The sequence below is a fragment of the Phyllostomus discolor genome, chromosome 6 (assembly GCF_004126475.2).
Source record: "Phyllostomus discolor isolate MPI-MPIP mPhyDis1 chromosome 6, mPhyDis1.pri.v3, whole genome shotgun sequence".
Lineage (NCBI taxonomy): Eukaryota > Metazoa > Chordata > Mammalia > Chiroptera > Phyllostomidae > Phyllostomus > Phyllostomus discolor.
The window spans coordinates 160,781,372-160,802,402 of NC_040908.2; the positions used below are offsets into that span (position 1 = coordinate 160,781,372).

At 37.4% G+C, this 21,031-nt stretch overlaps 2 protein-coding genes, 1 long non-coding RNA gene and 1 pseudogene across 3 annotated transcripts; 3 read left to right on the forward strand and 1 right to left on the reverse strand.

Annotated features, from left to right (window-relative positions):
- Positions 1-214, forward strand: part of LOC114499103 — a 972-nt pseudogene extending 758 nt beyond the window's left edge.
- Positions 215-2,131: 1,917 nt separating this feature from the next.
- LOC118501362 lies at positions 2,132-14,443 on the reverse strand. The gene is made up of 3 exons (XR_004904003.1): positions 14,232-14,443; positions 13,161-13,166; positions 2,132-2,342 (listed from the first exon to the last, which is right to left on the reverse strand). It is a non-coding gene; the product is annotated as an uncharacterized LOC118501362 (long non-coding RNA).
- LOC114500290 (olfactory receptor 5B3-like) lies at positions 2,488-5,897 on the forward strand. The gene is made up of 2 exons (XM_028516943.2): positions 2,488-2,571; positions 4,827-5,897. The coding sequence occupies exon 2, from the start codon at positions 4,857-4,859 to the stop codon at positions 5,793-5,795; it is 939 nt and encodes a 312-aa protein (XP_028372744.1). The 5' UTR covers positions 2,488-2,571; positions 4,827-4,856; the 3' UTR covers positions 5,796-5,897.
- A 2,305-nt stretch (positions 14,444-16,748) lies between the features above and the next one.
- LOC114500296 (olfactory receptor 5B3-like) lies at positions 16,749-17,747 on the forward strand. Its single transcript, XM_028516947.2, has one exon. It carries the CDS (start codon positions 16,749-16,751, stop codon positions 17,685-17,687), a length of 939 nt encoding a protein of 312 aa, XP_028372748.1. The 3' UTR covers positions 17,688-17,747.
- Positions 17,748-21,031: the final 3,284 nt, after the last annotated feature.

Genomic DNA, 21,031 nt, shown 5'->3' on the forward strand with positions numbered 1-21,031 from the left:
CTCATATGTGTAATGCTATAGAGCAGAAAATGCTGTGGTCATCCTTAGAGGGAAGGTGGGTGTGGAGGGTGAACAGAGATGGGCAAAGCAGAGAAATGAGGACATCTGTAATAGTGTCAACAATAAAAATTTAATCAAACTTATTAAAGATAACTTTAGCGGCAGGCCTTCTACAAACCATTGTAAAGAGCTCAATTGGCCATCTTTCCAGTGAAACAACAGCATAGGTAAAAAAAGTATTTTTATAACCCAACAATTTAAAGTTCTTTGAAATGGCCTTTAGGACAAACAGCAAAGAGACAAAAAAATTTCTAGGAATGCTACACAACTTGCTAAGAAGCAAGTAAGTAGCATTCAGGCTATGACCTGCCCCTTACCTCTGTTACTCCCAGCTGTGTGGTAGAAGGTCTAGTTCAGAGGAATACATCCAAGAAGCAGGGCTACTCTCTAACTCCTGGTATCCATGTAGAGCAAGATGTCCACACTACAAGGGGAAGGACACTGACATCTCATCTTACCCAGGTTCACGTTATACAAACACTGTTCCCATAGGCAAAACTGAGTGCATAGGGGCTGCCAATTCCCATCCAGCTCCCACTTTGTACTGTTACATCTTTGCCCAAGGTACAGCAAGCTGACAATTTTGGGACCCAGTGGCCACTGCTTTACCTTCTTGTCCAGCAATTCCTCACCAAAAAAGGCAAGAGTGGTCACATTGACAGAAGACAAAATAGACTTTAACTCAAAATCCATAAGAAGAGACAAAGAAGGACTTATACAATGATAAAAAGGTAAATTGTCCAGCAAGATGTAATGATTATAAATACATATGCATCAAATATGCCCAAAAAAGGAAGTAAACAGTTCACATAATTGAAGTGAGAAATAGTAACACAATGATATAGTAGATTTCAGTATCCCACAATTAATAATGATAAACCACATAGAACATTGATAAGGAAACACTCCATTCCATTCAATTAAACATATACTTTCCCTGTTATCAAGCAATCCAACTGATAGAAATTACATAAGTGCAATGCAAAAACAAGATTAGACAGATATTTAGTAATTTTATTCCAAATATCCAGATATTGGAAACCACACAAATGCCCTGCAACTGAGAAATCTAGAAACAATCTGTGAGATATGTATGTGTGTGTGTGTGTGTGTGTGTATAAATACTATTCAAGAATAATAAAAGATTTTACTACTAATATATTACAGGTAGGATTATGTTCCTCAAAAAATTCATTTGTTGGAGTCCTGACCCTCAGTACATCAAAATGTAATCTTGTTTGGAAATAAGATTTTTGCTGATTTAATTAAGTAAGATTAAGTCATAATGGAGCAGGCTAATCTTGGGATCCAGTGTGACTGATGTCCTATTAAGAAGGAAAAATCTGGAAGGTGACATCAGAGGGATGGTGGTGTGAGAGGTCTCCTTGGCCTCTGTCTTTGAAATTTCAACAGTTTGAACAGATACAATTGAACAAAGAATTCCCTGCTCAACACACAAACATCATGCTAAGTGAAAGAGGCCAGACAGAACAGCTATGTAGAACAGGCTTTTATTTATAGGACATTCTTGCAAAGCCTAAAGTATTTGGACATAAATGTTAGTGGCTGGGGCAGTGTGTGGGAGAAGAGGTTGATCACCAAGGGAAACTCAGGGTCTTTGTTTGATCATGGAACTCTTCTATATGATGATTTTGTTCTTGATTACATGACCATATACATTGGACCAAACTTGAAGATTTATACACTAAAACCTATAGATATTATTGTTGTTTGTAAATGATACTATAACTAGAAAATAGAAAAAAATGAGCAGTAACAAGTAATATGAAAACATGTGAACCCTAATCATATTCAGCTCATTTCCTACAGGTAATTTAATTGCTTCTTTTTTTGAAGTTGGGATGAGAATTTTATATAAGTGTTCATGGGAGACATCCTTAAAGAACAACATGTCTCTAAGGCTCCTTCTGATTCCCATGAGTTAGCCTCTGAAATCCCATTGTGACTCAACACGAAATTGTTTTGGAGGGACAAGACTGTGAGCTAAGGTGCCTTGGCTATCATTTACTTATCTGAATGCTAATCATTGTTATTGCATCTGAGCCTTTCCTCCACCCCTGATCTGAGGATTTGCTATAAGCCTGCAGTGGTAGCCAGCAAAAACATCTCAAGATGAATCTTGCATTGATTGATTTTAAAATGATAACTGCTCTTTGTTTTAAAGAGCTTTCTTAATTTGCTATTTACAAACACTTCTGTAAACTAAAGGAGAGAGGTAATTTTACTCTGTATTTTAGAATTAAGGAGAAGACAAGAGACTCCTCCAAAACACAGTAAGAATGCATGGTGGATTCAAGATTCGTGCTCAGTTTTCCGACTTCATGTTGGGGTTTTCCTCCATCTTTACTTGTCTTAAAGATCTAGGAATCTTTTCTCCAGTACCTGATAGACAACATCACCAAAAGTATATATGTACACACTTCCATTTCTAGATTTCAGATTTCAGAAGCACTATTCAGGATTGACTGTCCCTCCCACTGCAGGAGCAAGGTAAGCTTCTACATTTCATACACGTTGTTAGTGAGGACTGTCATTTATGCAAAATCCATGGGCTAGCTGTACCTACTATGAATTATTTGAGCACATAACCAGATATTTTTAACGTTTGTTTCTAAAACACTGAATTGAGAGTTGGGCTTAACTGTCAAAACTTCAGTAAGAAGTATAGTGATACTTATGGGATATCCTTATGTTACTTTCCTAGAAAGGATTAGCCAATTAAAAGGTAACACTCTTATTGAGTGAATCTTAATTCACCTTATTTACTATCTGTTGTACTTTCACTAGAGGTTTACTACAAACACAAGACAGTGGAAAACCTTCCTTTAAACCACAGAAGTTTTGTAATGGAGTCAGCACGATCCATTGTCCTCTTTCCCCCATAATCTCACTTTATTACAATGTTAGAAACACATGTGCAAATGTTGATGGTGAGGTGGCTAAGAGTATAGACTTTTGATTTGGTCACAGATGAATTTAAATCATGAATCTTGAACTTTCCTCATGTTAGCTGTGCAACTATAGAGCTTTACATAGCTTCTCAAGTCCTCAGTTGTCTTAATGGTCAAAAGGGAATCATAATATGACCTACCTTACAACATTATTGTGAGGATTAAACAAAAAGTTATGTTTATGTAAATACATATATGTACACATACCTAAATACAATTACATATACCCATCATTTTTATTATTGTTTGCAGAATATAATATATTCTACAAGAGGTTATGGTTGTCAGAGGTTGACAAACCTAATGACTTTAAGGGCTAGACTTGTACAGAGAAGATAAGAGAGAGGACAATGGTGGAGAACAATGACTAGTACATGATAGGTGTCCTTCTAAAGAACTCAAATTCAGATTGAAAACATTCTTTTGACTCAAGAACAATTATATAAAAAATTTAAACATAAATCTCACTACCAAAGTAAACCTGGAAGCTAAAGGCAGCCAACAAATTAGGAAATTTCAACACAGGTTTCTGTGTTTGTGCTCTGAGATGAGTAACAGGAAAAAGAATAGGTTTAAGAAAGAAGGATGATTTCAAGCTCAAACATGGATTGCAAGGAAAAATTAAGAAAAATAATGGATCACATGGAATTGCTGGACCAGACAGTACTATGGGTGAAGCAAAGAACTGGAGAAACTGGAGACAGAGAAAATCTCAATGGAGCCAGGGTGTGAGAAAAGGCAAACTGAAGAGGAAGGCTTTAAGAGTTTAAACCCTCTGCACACTTGAAGACCTACAGGTCACCACCCATTTTTCCTAAACCAACATAAAGACAATCATACCATCCTAGCAGTAATATTATAACTAGCACTCATCAGACTATGCCAAACCCAGAGTTTTCTTGTTTTTTTTTAATATACTACCTGATTTAATTCTCACAAGAACACTACAAATGAAATAAGTCTTCTTACTCTCTTATCTTTGTAGATGAGTATATGAGGTTCAGGTATGTTAGGTTAGGATTAATGATTCCTAGGCAGCAAACAGTTGGGCTAATACACACCTCAGCCCAGATCCAAGCTCTGTACCAGATGCTTTGCCTTCTCTTCAGAATTGCATCTCTTGGTTGTGTATGTTCCTACCTTATAAATCTCTCAGTTACGACACTATGAACAACAAGCACTGAGTTTAAATGAAGGGAGATGAGGAGTAACTGTATTTTGAGTAGAATTCAATTTCATTTCAATAAAATTAAGACCATCGACTAAGAAACCACTGAGTGTGGATTCAAAGATCAGCCTGGGTCCAAAGCATGGCTTGTCAATTAATATGTATTTGGATATAAAAAATGACTCAGCCTCTTGTGCATCCTAGTATAAATGGATGTTTTAACAAAATAAACATAATATTCTTAAGATAACATAATGTATATACTTTCAAAGTGCATCCAGTCATTTCCAACAGATGAGCAACATTAAAATATATGCATACACTAGGCTTTGGAAAAGTTGATTGACAGGTACATTCACTGTGGATAAGCCATTCATTGAGTTATTTAATTTTCTATATCTCAATTTATAAACATATGAACTTTAAAATTATGGAAATTTTCCATAAAGATCCTTCAGATTCAACAACATGTAAACAGATATAATTAATGCACTTCGTTTTGTTGTGAAGCCCATATTTTGTCTGGAGAGTCTTGAAATACAAGTTATTCCTATAATGAAACAATACATGTTGCATGTACACTTCTCAATTTAAGTGCCTTTGTCACTGTTTCATTGTTCTCCTAGCCACCAAGCATTTTGTGATTCTCCACACTGATGGAGAACACTACAGAAGTGACTGAGTTCATCCTCCTTGGACTAACCAATGACCCAGAGCTGCAGGTCCCCCTCTTCATCATGTTCACTGTCATCTATGTTGTCACAGTGATTGGGAATTTGGGAATTACGGTGTTGATTCTCTTGGACTCTCGTCTCCACACTCCCATGTACTTTTTCCTCAGTAACTTGTCTCTGGTGGATTTGTGTTACTCCTCAGATGTCACTCCTACAGTCATGGCTGGATTTCTTCTAGGACACAAGGTCATCTCCTACAATGCATGTGCTGCTCAGATGTTCTTTTTTCTAGCCTTGGCCACTGTGGAAAATTACCTCTTGGCCTCCATGGCCTATGACCGCTATGTAGCAGTGTGCAAACCCCTGCATTACACCACCACCATGACCACAGGTGTGTGTGCAAGTCTGGCCATAGGTTCCTATTTCTGTGGGTTCCTCAATGCCTCTGTCCACACTGGAGACACATTCAGCCTCTCTTTCTGTGAGTCCAATGTGGTCCATCACTTTTTCTGTGACATTCCAGCAGTCATGGTTCTCTCTTGCTCTGATACACATGTTAGTGAGCTGGTTCTTCTTTATGTAGCAGGCTTCAACATCTCTATTGCACTTCTGGTTATCTTGATTTCCTACATGTTCATATTTATCACCATCCTAAAGATGCACTCATCTTCAGGGTATCAGAAGGCTCTGTCCACCTGTGCCTCCCACTTCACTTCAGTCTCCATCTTCTATGGGACTGTCATCTTCATGTACTTACAGCCCAGCTCCAGCCATTCCATGGACACAGACAAAATCACATCTGTGTTTTATACTATGATCATCCCCATGCTGAACCCCCTGGTCTACAGCCTGAGGAACAAGGAGGTCAAGAGTGCACTCAGGAAGGTTGTCTTAAAGGCAAAACTGTCTTTAGGATTATGATTTGAGCATTATGCAATGCACAGTAACCCAGTTTCATTAAGACCACAGGAAAATTAAGGTCCTAAAGTAGTCTTCTTACACATTCCAAAGTCTCCTGCCTTACATAAGAAACTTTATTTCCAAAAATGTTCCTGAACAGGAAAAGCTAAGATGTCTTGGGGCTCACTTATCAAAAACCTTTTAAGGATATTGGTTTATTCACCTATTCTACATGCATTTTTTTCTACCATGTCAGTGCAAATACACATAAAATAGAGCCACAATTAAGATCATGAGCAAAGTGTACCCATGTGCCCCAGGAGGATACCTGCATCTTCAAGTAGAAACCAATAATGTTGTACATTTTGCCTATGGAAAGGCTTTGAAGTGGTTAATGCTGATATTTCATGTCTCCTTTTATGATTTAAGTGATCTTTTATTCCTTCCCATTCTGTTACCATACTTCATACACACTGATTTTCTTCCCATTTTGCAATCTGACAACACCAAACATGTGCCTGCCTGAGGGCATTTGTACTTCCTCTTCCCTGTGTGGAATGTTCCCTTATTCCATTGAGGTTGGTGTGTAAATGTTACTTTATTATAGATTTCTTTCTTGACCACCTTTGTAAAATAGTCAATGTTTATCTCCATGCACAATACTCTTTCACTGTGAGTTATTCTTTTGAAAAAAATTCTCACCCAAGGATTTGTTTTTACTGATACTAGGGAGAGAAGAAGGGAATAGAGAGAAACACCCTGATAAGGGATCAACCCCCCAACCTAAGTATGGGCCCTCACAGGAACTGGAACCTGCAAGTTTTGGTGTGAGGGATGACACTCCAACCTACTGACCCACCCAGCCAGGAAACTCTAGGTTGTTCTTCATGGTGCTCATGAGTCATCCCCTATTGAACATTTGCTTATTCACTTTATTATCTGTCCTGCCCAACTAGAACTTAGACTCTATGAAAGCAGTGGCTTTATCTGTTTTGTTTACAACATGATCCACAGTACCTAAATGAGTGTCTATTTCATACTTAATTTTCAATAACTATCTGTGAAATGAGTATAAGTATTAAGCTTGGAGTCCAGCTGTATCAATATGTTGAATTTTTAAACTACTGGTGATTTTAGTGTATCCTCCATAACAGACACTTTCTAGACAGATGTACAGTGCATTTTAAGCAGCACAGCTCATTCTACTTTTCCGTGCATTCCCACTCGTTGTGTGCACCCCAACATTTGGACACAAAGATTTCTCTGATCCCAAAAGCAAATGAATCATTGTGCAACAATTTTATACTTTTACTTAGAAATGATGTCTCATTAAGTGGCAACTAAAATGTCGAAGAAAATTTTAAAAAAGGCATTGAATATGAGATTATTTAAAGGTTTAATATCTGATTATATTTGAAAATACTTTGTACATATGAAATGTAACTAAATGATTCTAAATGTCTATATAGAATATAAACATGGCAGTATCTATCAAAATAAAAATATAGCACATTCAATACGCAAGTTCAGGGATTAAACCTTATGTTTTTAATATTGATTCTCAGGGACCTCTATACTGTACAAAACCTACCCACAGAAATGTGTGCCTTTGTCTAATTTGCTGTCTCAATAGAATAAGAGGCTTCAAGTTCACTATTTGTAAGATTTTGCTTGGAGAAGCTAATATTCTCCTGCTGGTGTTTTGGGGACTGAGTAGCAAACACAAATATTCACTTCTGTCTTTGTGGTGCTATTTCCCCTCTTGGAACTGTATTGAACTTTTATTTAAAATAATCATTTAATTTTAGGATTCTTTTAGAGTTACAGAAAAAAAAGTTAAAACAGTGCAGATTCAGTGCAACCCTGTGAGAGTCTGCATAACAGCCTACAAAAGGACCATCCTCATTCCTGGAACCTTCCAGAGTTACCTTCTCTGGCCTGAAAGGACTGTGTGGATGTGATTAAAGGAAGGATTTAATGTGGGATCATCTGTGTGGACCCTAAAGGCACTCCCATGGAAACCTAAGAGGAAGTCAGAGAGATGTGACCACAGATAAAGGCTGAAAGAGGAGTGTCCTATGTGACCTTGGAGGGTGAGACAAATGGGGTGTGACCACAAACCATGGAATGGTAGCAGCCACCAGAAGATGAGTGGCTTTTGAAACAAACTGATTTTTGTCCAGGGAAAATGATTTTGACTTGTAGATTCCAGACTGTGAATGAGTAAAGTTTGCAGAAATTTGTTATAGCAGCCATACAAATGAATAAAATGATTGCTTAATATTTCCTACAGGATATATTGGTACTGCTAGGAAACCAAGATTGACATAGTATGATTTTCGAAACTCCAGATTTTATTCAGATTTCATTAGGTTTGCCCTTGATATGGTATCCTCTGTTTGCATTTAGTTACTGTGTTTTCTTAATCTCTTCTGGTCTGTGATGCAGTCTTTCCCAATTTTTGTTGATTATGGTGGTGTTGAGAGTACTAGTCAGGTAATTCACAGAATGTTCTTCAATTGCAATTTTCTGATATTTCCTCATGATGTGAGTGGGATTACAGTTTTAAGAGACTAAAGTGAAATGCTTTTTCATCACATCATATCAGCTGGATTTGTATCTTTTCCTCAATTATTTATTTGCTGAGTCATTTCTTAGAGTTCTCATGTATTTATTTTTTTATTATGGAAAATAACCAATATTAGGTTTGGTTTTGGCTCAGATTGTTCAACTTTACCATTCGTAGCTCTTTCTGTTTGTGTGCCATTGACAGAGATTCATTCCTTCAACATTTTGTTTTTGTTTTTTGTTTTGTTTTGTTTTTACACTCTCTCACCTTCTGTTACTACACAATGCTACATAGAGGCTGGTCTTGCATTTCCCCTACCCCTATCACAAAATCAACTATTTCTGTTATGGGACAAACTCCCAGGAACTCGCTTCTTCCTCCCAATGCAGTAAAGAATTACAGATCAATGAGCCTATTAACGTGCAAGCAAGGTTTATTTGTGATCCAATCTCAAGGAGGACAATGGGCCTAGCTAAGGTGGGGCTGGGAGTCAGAAAGGCATAGGTTCAGGGTCAAGCAGGGTAAAGGCAGCTAAGGTAGGAGTAGCCTATGGTGAGGTAGGGTGGCAAGCATGCATGTCTTTTGTTCTGAGGGCTTATATGGTTGGCGGGATAGGGGAGGGTGAAGAAGCTACATATTGATTGACAGGTAAAGGGGGTAGTAGCTTTCTCAGACTGGGAAGTGATTACCCCAAGGTGTTAATGGGCATCTTCCTAGGCATTATGGGCCTTTTCTTGCCTTTCAACGCTTAGAATAAAAGCACAGTTTGAAACACTTTCTTTCCCAATGGAAAGGATACCTAGAATTTCCAGGACTGTTGAGTCAGTGGGTGGGACATGGATGCGTCCTCCTCCCTGCTTGTGTTTCCTCTCTGGCCACATTTTCTACCTCATATTTCTATGAAGAATCTCCTTTCTTTCGTTAAAGAATGCCATTTAAAAGCCTATATTTGAATTCCAATTTTGATTGTTGATATTCAAGTTTTACTTCTAGGCGCTCTTGTCTACAGAAGTAGGAGGCATGTATTTTTGTACTTTGTATTCATTTGTAAGGTAGGGTTATTCTCTACCTATCCCTCATAACTATATTAAGTTAAACACTACTGTACACTGATGTTTCTGACTCTCATCCACAATTTTCAAACTGTGTGCCACAGGTTTTTAAAACAACTAATGCCTGAATATTTAGTCAGAGGCACAACCTCTTTCCCTTAGATTGTCAAATAAAAAATGACAGTTCCAACACAACAGCCATCCATGTGAATGAATAGAAATTATATCTATTTTTTAATCACATTAGCAAAAAATGTATTTTTTGGAGTGCTGCAGAATTTTAGTAACTAGTCATGTGTGACAGGAGATGGAAAAGGTTGACAATGGCTGTTCTAATCCATTTCACCCCAACTTGTCCCTTTTCTTATGTGTAACTTTCTTCTCTCATAGCAAGAGACTTGGTTCTCAAGGAATCCCATTCATTAGTTTATTGGTGTGACTGGTTAGCAGGTAAATGAGTTCCATAACTGTTTTTATTTGAACTTTATTGTATTTTTCCCATTACCATTTAGTCCCGTCATCTGCCCTTTCCCCAGCAATCACCACACTGCTGTCCATGTCCGTGAGTCCTGTTCCCTAAATTTTGCTCAATCCTCCACCCCCAACCTCCCCACAACTACCTGCTGTCTAATTTCCATCCATGAGTCTGTCTCTTTTTTGCTTCTTACTTCAGTTTGTTCTTAATCTATACCCCATGAGAATCAACTCGATACCACTGTATAGTCCTTTTCATGGTTTCTTTTACTTTTAACTTTGCTATATGTATTGTTTCCCAACACTAGTTAGGTCAGCTCATTTCTTCCCCTATTTCCCTTCAGGGAGGCTAACTCACATCTTTATAGTACAATCAGATTTTTCAAAGACTCCCTGTTCACTCCTGGGATTCTCCTGTCCTCCTGGCTGGTTCTTTCTATTTTGTGTATATTAAATTTCATGCTTTGCTGTGTATAGTTCTGTGGGTTTAACAAATGCAGAGTCATGTGTTCACCAGCCCATTACCATGGAGATTAATTTTATGATTCTAAAATTTCCTCTTTTATCCCTATTATAGACAACCATTCTCCACTCTCCCAACCCTTAGAAATCATTGAGCTTTTTTTACCCCTCTTATGTACATGGAATCACACAACAAGGAGCTTTTAGGTCTTTCTTCTTTCTTGTTTAAATCTACTTTACATTCATCCATATTGGTGCATGAATCAATATTATTCTATTTTGTTAATGAAAAATGTTCCAGTTTCACAATGTTCTACAGTTTGCAGGTGCATCTGGTTATTTCTGTTTGTCGATTCTTTTTTTTAAAGATTTTTATTTGATTATTTATTTTATTTAGAGAGGGAAGGGAGAGAGAAAGAGAGAGAGAGAGAGAGAAAGATCAATATGTGGTTGCTGGGGACCATGGCCAGCAACCCAGGTATGTGCCCTGAATGGGAATAGAACCTGTGATGCTTTGGTTCGCACCCCAGGCTCAGTCCACTGAACTATGCCAGCCAGGGCCTTTTTTTAAAAAATTATATTTAATGTATACAACTTTTAATAAAATGTTATTTATTTTTTTTTAGAAAAAAAGGGAGGGAGAAAGAGAGAGAGAGAGAGAGATCAATGTGCGGTTGTTGGGGGCCGTGGCCTGCAACCCAGATATGTGTCCTGACTGGGAATCAAACCTGTGACACTTTGGTTCGCAGCTGACACTCAATCCACTGAGCTATGCCAGCCAGGGCTGTTTGTCAGTTCTTAATCTCAATAACACTTAAAGACATTTCTGTGGAGGTTTAAGGTGGAACATACAGTTTCACTTTACATTTAACATTCAATTCTTCTGTCAGTGTGTGACCTAATGGCTGTTGGAGCAAAATTCTTTGAAAAACAAATTTTGTCATGTACTGGCCTTGCATCTTTTATAAAAATTAGTTGCTTATATATCTGAATCCTCTCTGCATGCTATAACCTGTTCCATTTATTTGTGAGTCCATCTTTTCCCTAATGCTACACTGTCTTCATCACTGTATATTATAGTTTATTGTGAAATGAAATAACTTTAGTGCTCATACTTTGTTTTATGTTTCGTAATTATTTTGCTTATTAGTTTTGGAATTACATATAAACTTATAATCAGCATGTCAATATTTATACTCAAAAAAGCCTTACATGGGTTTCAACTGTGATCCCATGGAGTCTATAAAGCAGCCAACTTTAAGTCTCCTGATCCATGAATATGGTATATCTTTACACTCATTTATCTGAAGTTTTACTCTTCAGTAGGCTATGATTTTTCATCACTTTTAAGACAAATATCTGAAATATACTCAAAGAACTAAAGAACATCTTGGACAAAAACTAAAGGAAATCAGGAATATTTGGTATCAAAAAAATAGAGAATATTAATTGAGAAAAAAAGTATAAGGATTAACCAGAGAGAAATTCTGGAGGAAAACCAAGAAGGGATGAGGTAGACATCAGGAAGGCTCAGATTTCCTGATTTTTAAAAATTAGTATCTTTGGTACTTTTCCAAGAATTTTAATATTCATTATCAGGTTAGGAGAGAATAACAATGTATGGGATAGAGGGAGAGGGCTTTTCATCTTGTGAATACAGAAAATCAGCGGTGTAAAAAGAAGGAAATCTTACCTAGTGTGACAGCATGAGTGGACCTGGAGAGTATTATGCTAACTGCAATAAGTCAGTCAGAGAAAGATGAATGATCTCACTTATATGTGGGATCCAATGAAGAAAAGTAGTAAAAGGAAAAATAGTAAATGGAGAAAAAATTTTCCAGGAAAGCTACCCAACCTGCTAAGAACCAAGTCAGTAGCATTCAATCTATGACCTGCCCCTTTCCTTCATAACCTCAGCTGGGTGGTAGAAGTTCTACTTCAGAGAAACACATCCAAGGGCAGAGCTAATCTCTAACTCCAGATATCAGTGTAGAGCTGCAGGTCCACCCTCCGAGGAGCAGGACACTGACATCTCATCTTGCCCAGGTTCATGTTATACAAACACTGTTCCCATTAGGCAAAACTGAGTGGATAGGGGCTGCCAATTCCCATCCAGTTCCCATTTCGTACTGTTACATCCTTGCCCAAGGTACAGCAAGCTGAGAATTCAGGGACCCAGTGGCCACTGCCTTACATTCCTGTCCAGCAATTCCTCATTGCAAAGGGCAAGAGTGGTCATATTATAGATCACAAACTTGACTTTAACTCAAAAACCATAAGAACAGACAAAGAAAGATTTATACAGTGATAAAAGGGTAAATTTTCCGGCAAGATGTAATGATTATAAACACATATGCATCAAAAATGCCCAACATACGAAGTAAACAGTTCACACAATTGAAGTGAGAAATAGTAACACAATAATAGTGGAAGATTTCAATATCCCACATTTAATAATGAAACACCGCATAGAACATTGATAAGGAAACACTCAATTCCATTCAATTAAGCATATACTTACCATCTCATCAAGCAATCCAACTTATAGAAATTACCTAAGTGCAATGCAAAAACAAGATTAGACAGATATTTAGTAATTTTATTCAAAATATCCAGATATTGGACCCACCCAAATGCCCTGCAACTGAGAAATGTACAATGTGTGATATATATATCACACACACACATATATATCTAATAACAACAATCTGATATATATATGTGATGGAATACTATTCAGCAGTCATAAAAGAGATTTTACTAATAATATATTACAGGTAGGATTATGTTCCTAAAAAATTCATTTGTTGGAGTCCTCATCCTCAGTACTTCCAACTAGAACCATGTTTGGAAATAAGATTTTTGCTGATTTAATTAAGTAAGATTAAGTCATAATGGAGCAGGCTAATCTTGGAATCCAGTATGACGTAGGTCTTTTTAAACAGGAAGAATCTGGGAGGTGACATCAGAGGGATGGTGGTGTGAGAGATCTCCTTGGCCTCTGTCTTTGAAATGTCAACAGTTTGAACAGATATAATTGAACAAAGAATTCCCTGCTCAACACACAAACACCATGCTAAGTGAAAGAGGCCAGACAGAAGAGTTATGCAGACTAGGCTTTTATTTATAGGACACTACTGCAAAGGCAAAACTATTAGGACATAAACGTTAGTGGCTGGGACAGTGTGTGGGAGGAGTTGATCATGAAGGGAAACTCAGAGTGTTTGTTTGTGCATGGAACTCCTCTATATGATGATTTTGTTCATGATTACATGACCATATACATTGGACCAAACTTGAAGATTTATACACTAAAACTGTAGATATTATTGTTGTTTGTAAATGATACTATAACTAGAAAATAGAAAAAAAATGAATAGTAACAAGTAATATGAAAACATGTGAACCCTAATCATATTCAGCTCATTTCCTACAGGTAATTTAATTGCTCCTTTTTTTGAAGTTGGGATGAGAATTTTATAGAAGTGTTCCTGGGAGACATCCCCAAAGGACAACATGTCTCTAAGGCTCCTTCTGATTCCCATGAGTTTGTCTCTGAAATCCCAATATGACTCAACATGAAATCATTTTAAAGGGACCAGACTCTGTGCTCTGGTGCCTTGGCTATCATTTACTTATCTGAACGCTAATCATTGCTAGTGCATCTGGGCCTTTCCTCTACCCCTGATGTGAGGATTTGCTAAAAGCCTGCAGTGGTGACCAGGGAAAACACCTGAAGATGAATCTTGCATTGATTGATTTTAAAATGACTACCTCTGTTTGTTTTGAAGAGCTTTCTTAATTTGCTATTTACAAACACTTCTGTAAACTAAATGAGAGAGGTAATTTTATTTTTTATTTTAGAATTAAGGAGAAAACAGGAGTTTTCCTCCAAAACACAGTAAGAATTAATGGTGGATTCAAGATTTGTGCTCAGTTTTCCGACTTCATGTTAGGGTTTTCCTCCACCTTTACTTGTCTTAGAGATCTTGCAATCTTTTCACCACTACCTGATAGACAACATCACCAAGAGTATATATGTATATTGTTCCATGTCTAGATTTCAGATTTCAGAAGCACTCTTCAGGATTGACTGTCCCTCCCACTGCAGGAGCAAGGTAAGCTTCTACATTTCATACACATTGTTAGTGAGGACTGTCATTTATGCAAAATCCATGGGATAGCTGTACCTACTATGAATTATTTGAGCACATAACCAGATATTTTTAACGTTTGTTTCTAAAACACTGAATTGAGAGTTGGGTTTAACTGTCAAAACTTCAGTAAGAAGTATAGTGATACTTATGGAATATCATTATGCTGTTTTCCTAGAAAGGATTAGCCAATTAAAAGGTAACACTCTTATTGAGTGAATCTTAATTCACCTTATTTACTATCTGTTGTACTTTCACTGGAGGTTTACTACAAACACAAGAGAGTGGAAAACCTTCCTTTAAACCATAGAAGTTTTGTAATGGAGTCAGCATGATCCATTGTAGTCTTTTCCCAATAATCTCATCCTTACTACAATGTTACAAACACATGTGCAAATATTGATGGTGAGGTGGCTAAGAGTGTAGGCTTTTGATTTGGTCACAGATGAATTTAAATCATGAATCTTGAACTTTCCTCTTCTTAGCTGTGCAACTATAGAGCTTTACACAGCTTCTCAAGTCCTCAGTTGTCTTAATGGTCAAAAGGGAATTATAATATGACCTACCTTACACCATTATTGTGAGGATTAAACAAAAAGTTGTGTTTATGTAAATACATATATGTACACCTACCTAATACAATTACATATATCCATCATTTTTATTATTGTTTGCAGAACATAATATATTCCACAAGAGGGTATGGTTGTCAGAGGTTGTCACGCCTAATGACTTTAAGGGCTAGGCTTGTACAGAGAAGATAAGAGAGAGTTAGGGCAATGGTGGACCACAATGACTAGTGCATGATGGGTGTCCTTCTAAAGACCTCAAATTCAGATGGAAAAGATTTAAAACATTGTTTTGACTGAAGAACAATTATATACAAAATTTGAACGTAAATCTCACTACCAAAGCAAACCTGGAGGGTAAAGGGAGGCAACAAATTAGGAAATTTCAACCCAGGTTTCTGTGATGTGCTCTGAGATGAGTAACAGGAAAAAGAATAGGTTTAAGAAAGAAGGATGATTTGAAGCTGAAACATGGATTGCAAGGAAAAATTAAGCAAAATAATGTTTCACATGGAATTGCTGGACCAGACAGTACTATGGGTAAAGCAAAGAACTGGAGAAACTAGAGACACAGAAAATCTCAGTGGAGCCAGGGTGTGAGAAAAGACAAACTGAAGAGGAAGGCTTTAAGACTTTAAACCCCTTCCACACTTGAAAACCTGCAGGTCACCACCTGTTTTTCCTAAACCAACATAAAGACAATCATACCATCCTAGCAGTAATAGTATAGCTAGCACTCATCAGACTGTGCCAAACCCAGAGTTTTCTTGTTTTTTTTTTAATATATCACCTGATTTAATTCTTACAAGAACACTATAAATGAAGTGAGTATTCTTATTGTCTTATCTTTGCAGATGAGTATATAAGTTTGAGGTAAGTTAGGTGAGGATTATTGATTCCTAGGCAGCAAACAGTTGGGCTCATACACACCTCAGTCCAGAGTCCAAGCTCTGTACCAGATGCTTTGCCTTCTCTTCAGAATTGCATCTCTTGGTTGTGTATGTTCCTACCCTATAAATCTCTCAGTTACAACACTATGAAGCCCCAAGCACTGAGTTTAAACCAAAGGAGATGAGGGTTAAGTATACATTGAGTAGAATTCAATTTTGCTGAATACAATTAAGACCATCAGACTTAGGAACCACTGAGTGTGGATTCAAGGGTCAGCTTGGACTGAAGCATGGCTTTTCAATTAATATGTGTTTGGATATAAAAAAATTACTCAGCCTCTTGTGCATCCTAGTATAATGGATGTAATAACAAAATAAACATAATAGTCTTAAGAGGACATAATGTATATACTTTTAATGTGCATTGAGTGGTTTCTGACAGGTGAGCAACGTGAAAGTATATGCTTTCACTAGGCTTTGGAAAAGTCGATTGACAGGTACCTTTACTGTGGATAAGCCATTCATTGAGTTATTTAATTTTCTATATCTCAATTTACAAATTTATGAACTTGAAAATTAGGGAAATTTTCCATAAAGATCCTTCATATTCAACAACATCTAAACAAATATAATTAATGCACTTTGTTTTCTTCTGAAGCCCATATTTTGTCTGGAGAATTTTGAAGTACAAGTTATTATTTTAACGACATAATACATGATGTATATACACTTCTCAATTTAAGGGTCCTTGTCACTGTTTCATTGTTCTCCTAGCCACCAAGCATTTTGTGATTCTTCACAGTGATGGAGAACACTACAGAAGTGATTGAATTCGTCCTCCTTGGATTAACCAATGACCCAGAGCTGCAAGTGCCCCTCTTGATCATGTTCACTGTCATCTACCTCATCACAGTGATAGGGAATTTGGGAATTATGGTGTTGATTCTCTTGGACTCTCGTCTCCACACTCCCATGTACTTTTTCCTCAGTAACCTGTCTCTGGTAGATTTGTGTTACTCTTCAGCTGTCACTCCTACAGTCATGGCTGGATTTCTTCTAGGACACAAGGTCATCTCCTACAATGCATGTGCTGCTCAGATGTTCTCTTTTTTAGCTTTTGGCACTGTGGAAAATTTCCTCTTGGCCTCCATGGCCTATGACCGCTATGTAGCAGTGTGCAAACCCCTGCATTATACCACCACCATGACCACAGGTGTGTGTGCAAGTCTGGCCATAGGTTCCTATGTCTGTGGGTTCCTGAATGCCTCCATCCACACTGGGGATACATTCAGCCTCTCTTTCTGTGAGTCTAATGTGGTCCATCACTTTTTCTGTGAAGTTCTAGCAGTCATGGTTCTCTCTTGCTCTGATACACATGTTAATGAGCTGGTTCTCCTTTATGTAGTGACCTTCAACATCTCTTTTGCACTTCTGGTTATTTTGATTTCCTACATGTTCATATTTATCACCATCCTAAAGATGCAGTCATCTTCAGGGTATGAGAAAGCTCTGTCCACCTGTGCCTCCCACTTCACTGCAGTCTCCATCTTCTATGGGACTGCCATCTTCATGTACTTACAGCCCAGCTCCAGCCATTCCATGGACACAGACAAAATTGCATCTGTGTTTTATACTACGGTCATCCCCATGCTGAACCCCCTGGTCTACAGCCTGAGGAACAAGGACGTCAAGAGTGCACTCATGAAGGTTGTCTTAAAGGCAAAACTGTCTTTCGGATTATGATTTGAACATTGTGCAATGCACAGTAACCTAGTTTCCTTAAGACCACAGGAAAATAAGGTTTCAAAGTAGTCACCTTACCTTTTCCAAAGTCTCCTATCCTAAAAATGGGAAACATTATTTCCAGAAATGTACCTGAACAGGAAGGCTAAGATGTCTTGGGGTTCACTTGTGAAAAACCTTCTTAAGGATATTTTTTATTCACTCATTCAACATGGTTTTGTTTTTTCTACCACATCAATGCAAATACTCATAAAATAAGGCCACAAATAAGAGCAGGAGCAAAGCGCACCCATGTGCCCCAGGGGGATACCTACAACTCTAAATAGAAACCGATAATGTTGTCCATTTTGCTTCTGGAAATGCTTTGAAACTGTTGATGCAAATATTTTATGTCTACTTTTGTGATTTAAATGATCTTTTTAGAAACATTTAAAAAGTATATTTTTAGTGACTATGCTATTACAATTGTTTCAGTTTTTCTTCCTTTTATTCCCCTCCATGCTGTATGCCCCCTCCCACCATCATTCCCTCACCATAGGTCATATCTATGGGTCATACATAGAACTTCTTCAGCTTCTTTATTTCTCATACTATTCTTAATATTACTTCCCCATTCTTTTACCCTACTTCATTCACACAGATTTTCTTCCTATATTTTAATGTGACAACACCAAACAGGTTTCTGCCTCAGGGCATCTGTCCTTACTGTTCCCTATATGGAATGTTCCCTTTCTGCATTAAGGTTGGTTCTTAAATATTACCCTACCATAGGCTTTTTTCTTAACCATCTTTGTAAAATGGTCATTGTTTATTCCCATGCAGAATATCCTTTCACTCTGAGTTATTCTTTCTGAAAAAATTCTCTCCCATTTTATTCATAACCACAGGCAAGAAAACATGGATCAGACTGAAAGTGACCAGAGGCAGGGAGGGGGTAATGTTGGAATGAAGAGGAAGAGACTAGACAAAGAACATGTGTGTATGACCCACAAACATGGACATCAATGTGGGAAGTGGGTGATGAGTTGGGTGGAGGAGGGCAAGGGGGAAAAAATTGAGACAACTGTAATGAAATAACAGTAAAATGTGATAAAAATTCTCATTGAAGAACTTGTTTTTACTGATACTAGAGAGAAGAAGGGAATAGAGAGAAACACCCTGACCAGGGATGGAACCCCTAACCTCAGTATGTGCCCTCACAGGAACTCGAACCTGCAAGTTTTGGTGTGAGGGATGACACTCCAATTTACTGAGGCACCCAGCCATGGCACTCTGGGTTGTTCTTCATAGTCCTAGCAAGTCATGACCTATTGAATGTTTACTTGTTCACTTTATTATTCCTCATCCCCAGCTAGAACTTAGATTCTATGAAAGCAGGGGCTTTATCTGTTTTATTTACATGATCCACAGTCCTAAGAGAGTCTATTTCATACCCAATTTTCAATAACTATTTGTGAAATGAGTAAAAGTATTAAGCTTTGAGTCCAGCTGTTCAATATGTTGCATTTTTAAACTATTGGTGATTGTAATGTATGATCCATAACCGATACTTTCTAGACAGATGTATATAGTGCATTTTAAGTGACCAGAGGCAGGGAGGGGGTGCACAGCTCATTTTCTACTTTTCTGTGCCTTCCCACTCATTGTGTGCACCCAAATGATTGGACACAAAGATTTCTCGGATACCAGAAGCGAATGAATCATCTGTAACAACTTTATAGTTTTACTTAGAAATGATGACTCGTTAAGTGGACACTAAAACATCAAATAAAATCAGAAAAAGGCATTGAATATGAGATTATTTAAAAGTTCACTATCTGATTATGTTTGAAAATACTTTGTACATGTGAAATGTAGCTAACTAAAATGATTCTAAATATCTATGTAGAATATAAACATGGCAGTATCTATCAATAATAAAATATAGCACAGTCAACATGCCAGTTAAGGGATTACACTTTATGCTTTTAATATTGATTCTCAGGGACCTCTATAGTGTACAAAGCCTACCTGCACAAATATGTGCCTTTGTCTAATTTGCTGTCTCAATAGAATAAGAGGCTTCAATAGCTGACTATTTGTAAGATTTTGCTTGGAGAAGCTAATATTCTCCTGCTGGTGTTTTGGGGACAGAGTAGCATAACACAAATATTCACTTTTGTCTTTATGGTGCTATTTCCCCTCTTGGAACCATTTTTAACTCTTATTTTAAATAATCATTTAATTTTAGGATTCTTTTAGACTTACAGAAAAAAATTTAAAACAGGGTAGATTCAGTGCAGCCCTGTGACAGTCTGCATAACAACCTGAAAAAGGACCATCCTCATACCTGGAACCTTCCAGAGTTACCTTCTCTGGCCTGAAAGGACTGTGTGGATATGATTAAAGTAAGGATTTAATCTGGGATCATCTGTGTGGACCCTAAAGGCACTCCCATGGAAACCTAAGAGGAAGTCAGGGAGAAGTGACCACACATAAAGGCTAACACAGGAGTGTCCTATGTGACCTTGGAGGTCGAGACAAAGGGGGTGTGACCACAAACCATGGAATGGTAGCAGCCACCAGAAGATGCATGGCTCTTGAACCAAACTGATTTTTGTCCAGGGAAAATAATTTTGAACTTCTGGATTCCAGACTGTGAATGAGTAAAGTTTGCAGTAATTTGTTATAGCAGCCATACAAATGAATAAAATTCTTGCTTAATATTCCCTACAGGATATATATTGGTACTGCTAAGAAACCAAGATTGGCACAGGATGATTTTCTAAAGTGCAGATTTTATTCAGATTTCATTAGGTTTCTCCCTGATATCTCACCCTCTGCTTGCATTTAGTTACTGTGTTTCCTAATTCTCTTCTGGTCTGTGACAAGCTCTCCATCTTTCTCTATTTTCGTTGACCATGGCAGTGTTGAGAGTGCTAGTCAGGCATCTCACAGAATGTTCTTCAGTTGTGGTTTTGTGATATTTCCTTATGATGTGACTAGGATTACAGTTGTCAGAGACTAAAGTGAAATGTTTTCATCACATCATATCAGCAAGATTTGTCTGTTTTCCTCAATTATTTATTTGCTGAGTCATTTCCTAGTTTTCTTATGTGTTTGTTTTTTATTATGGAAATTAACCAATAATAGGTTTGGTTTTGGCTCAGATTGTTCCACTTTCACCATTCGTAGCTCTTTCTCTTGTGACCCATTGATAGAGCTTCATTTCTTCACTGTTTTTTGTTTGTTTGTTTGTTTTTGTTTGTGTTTTTGCACTCCCTCACTTTCTGTTACTACACAATGTTACATGGAGGCTGGTCTGGTATTTCCCCTACCCCTATCACAAAATTAACTATTTCTGT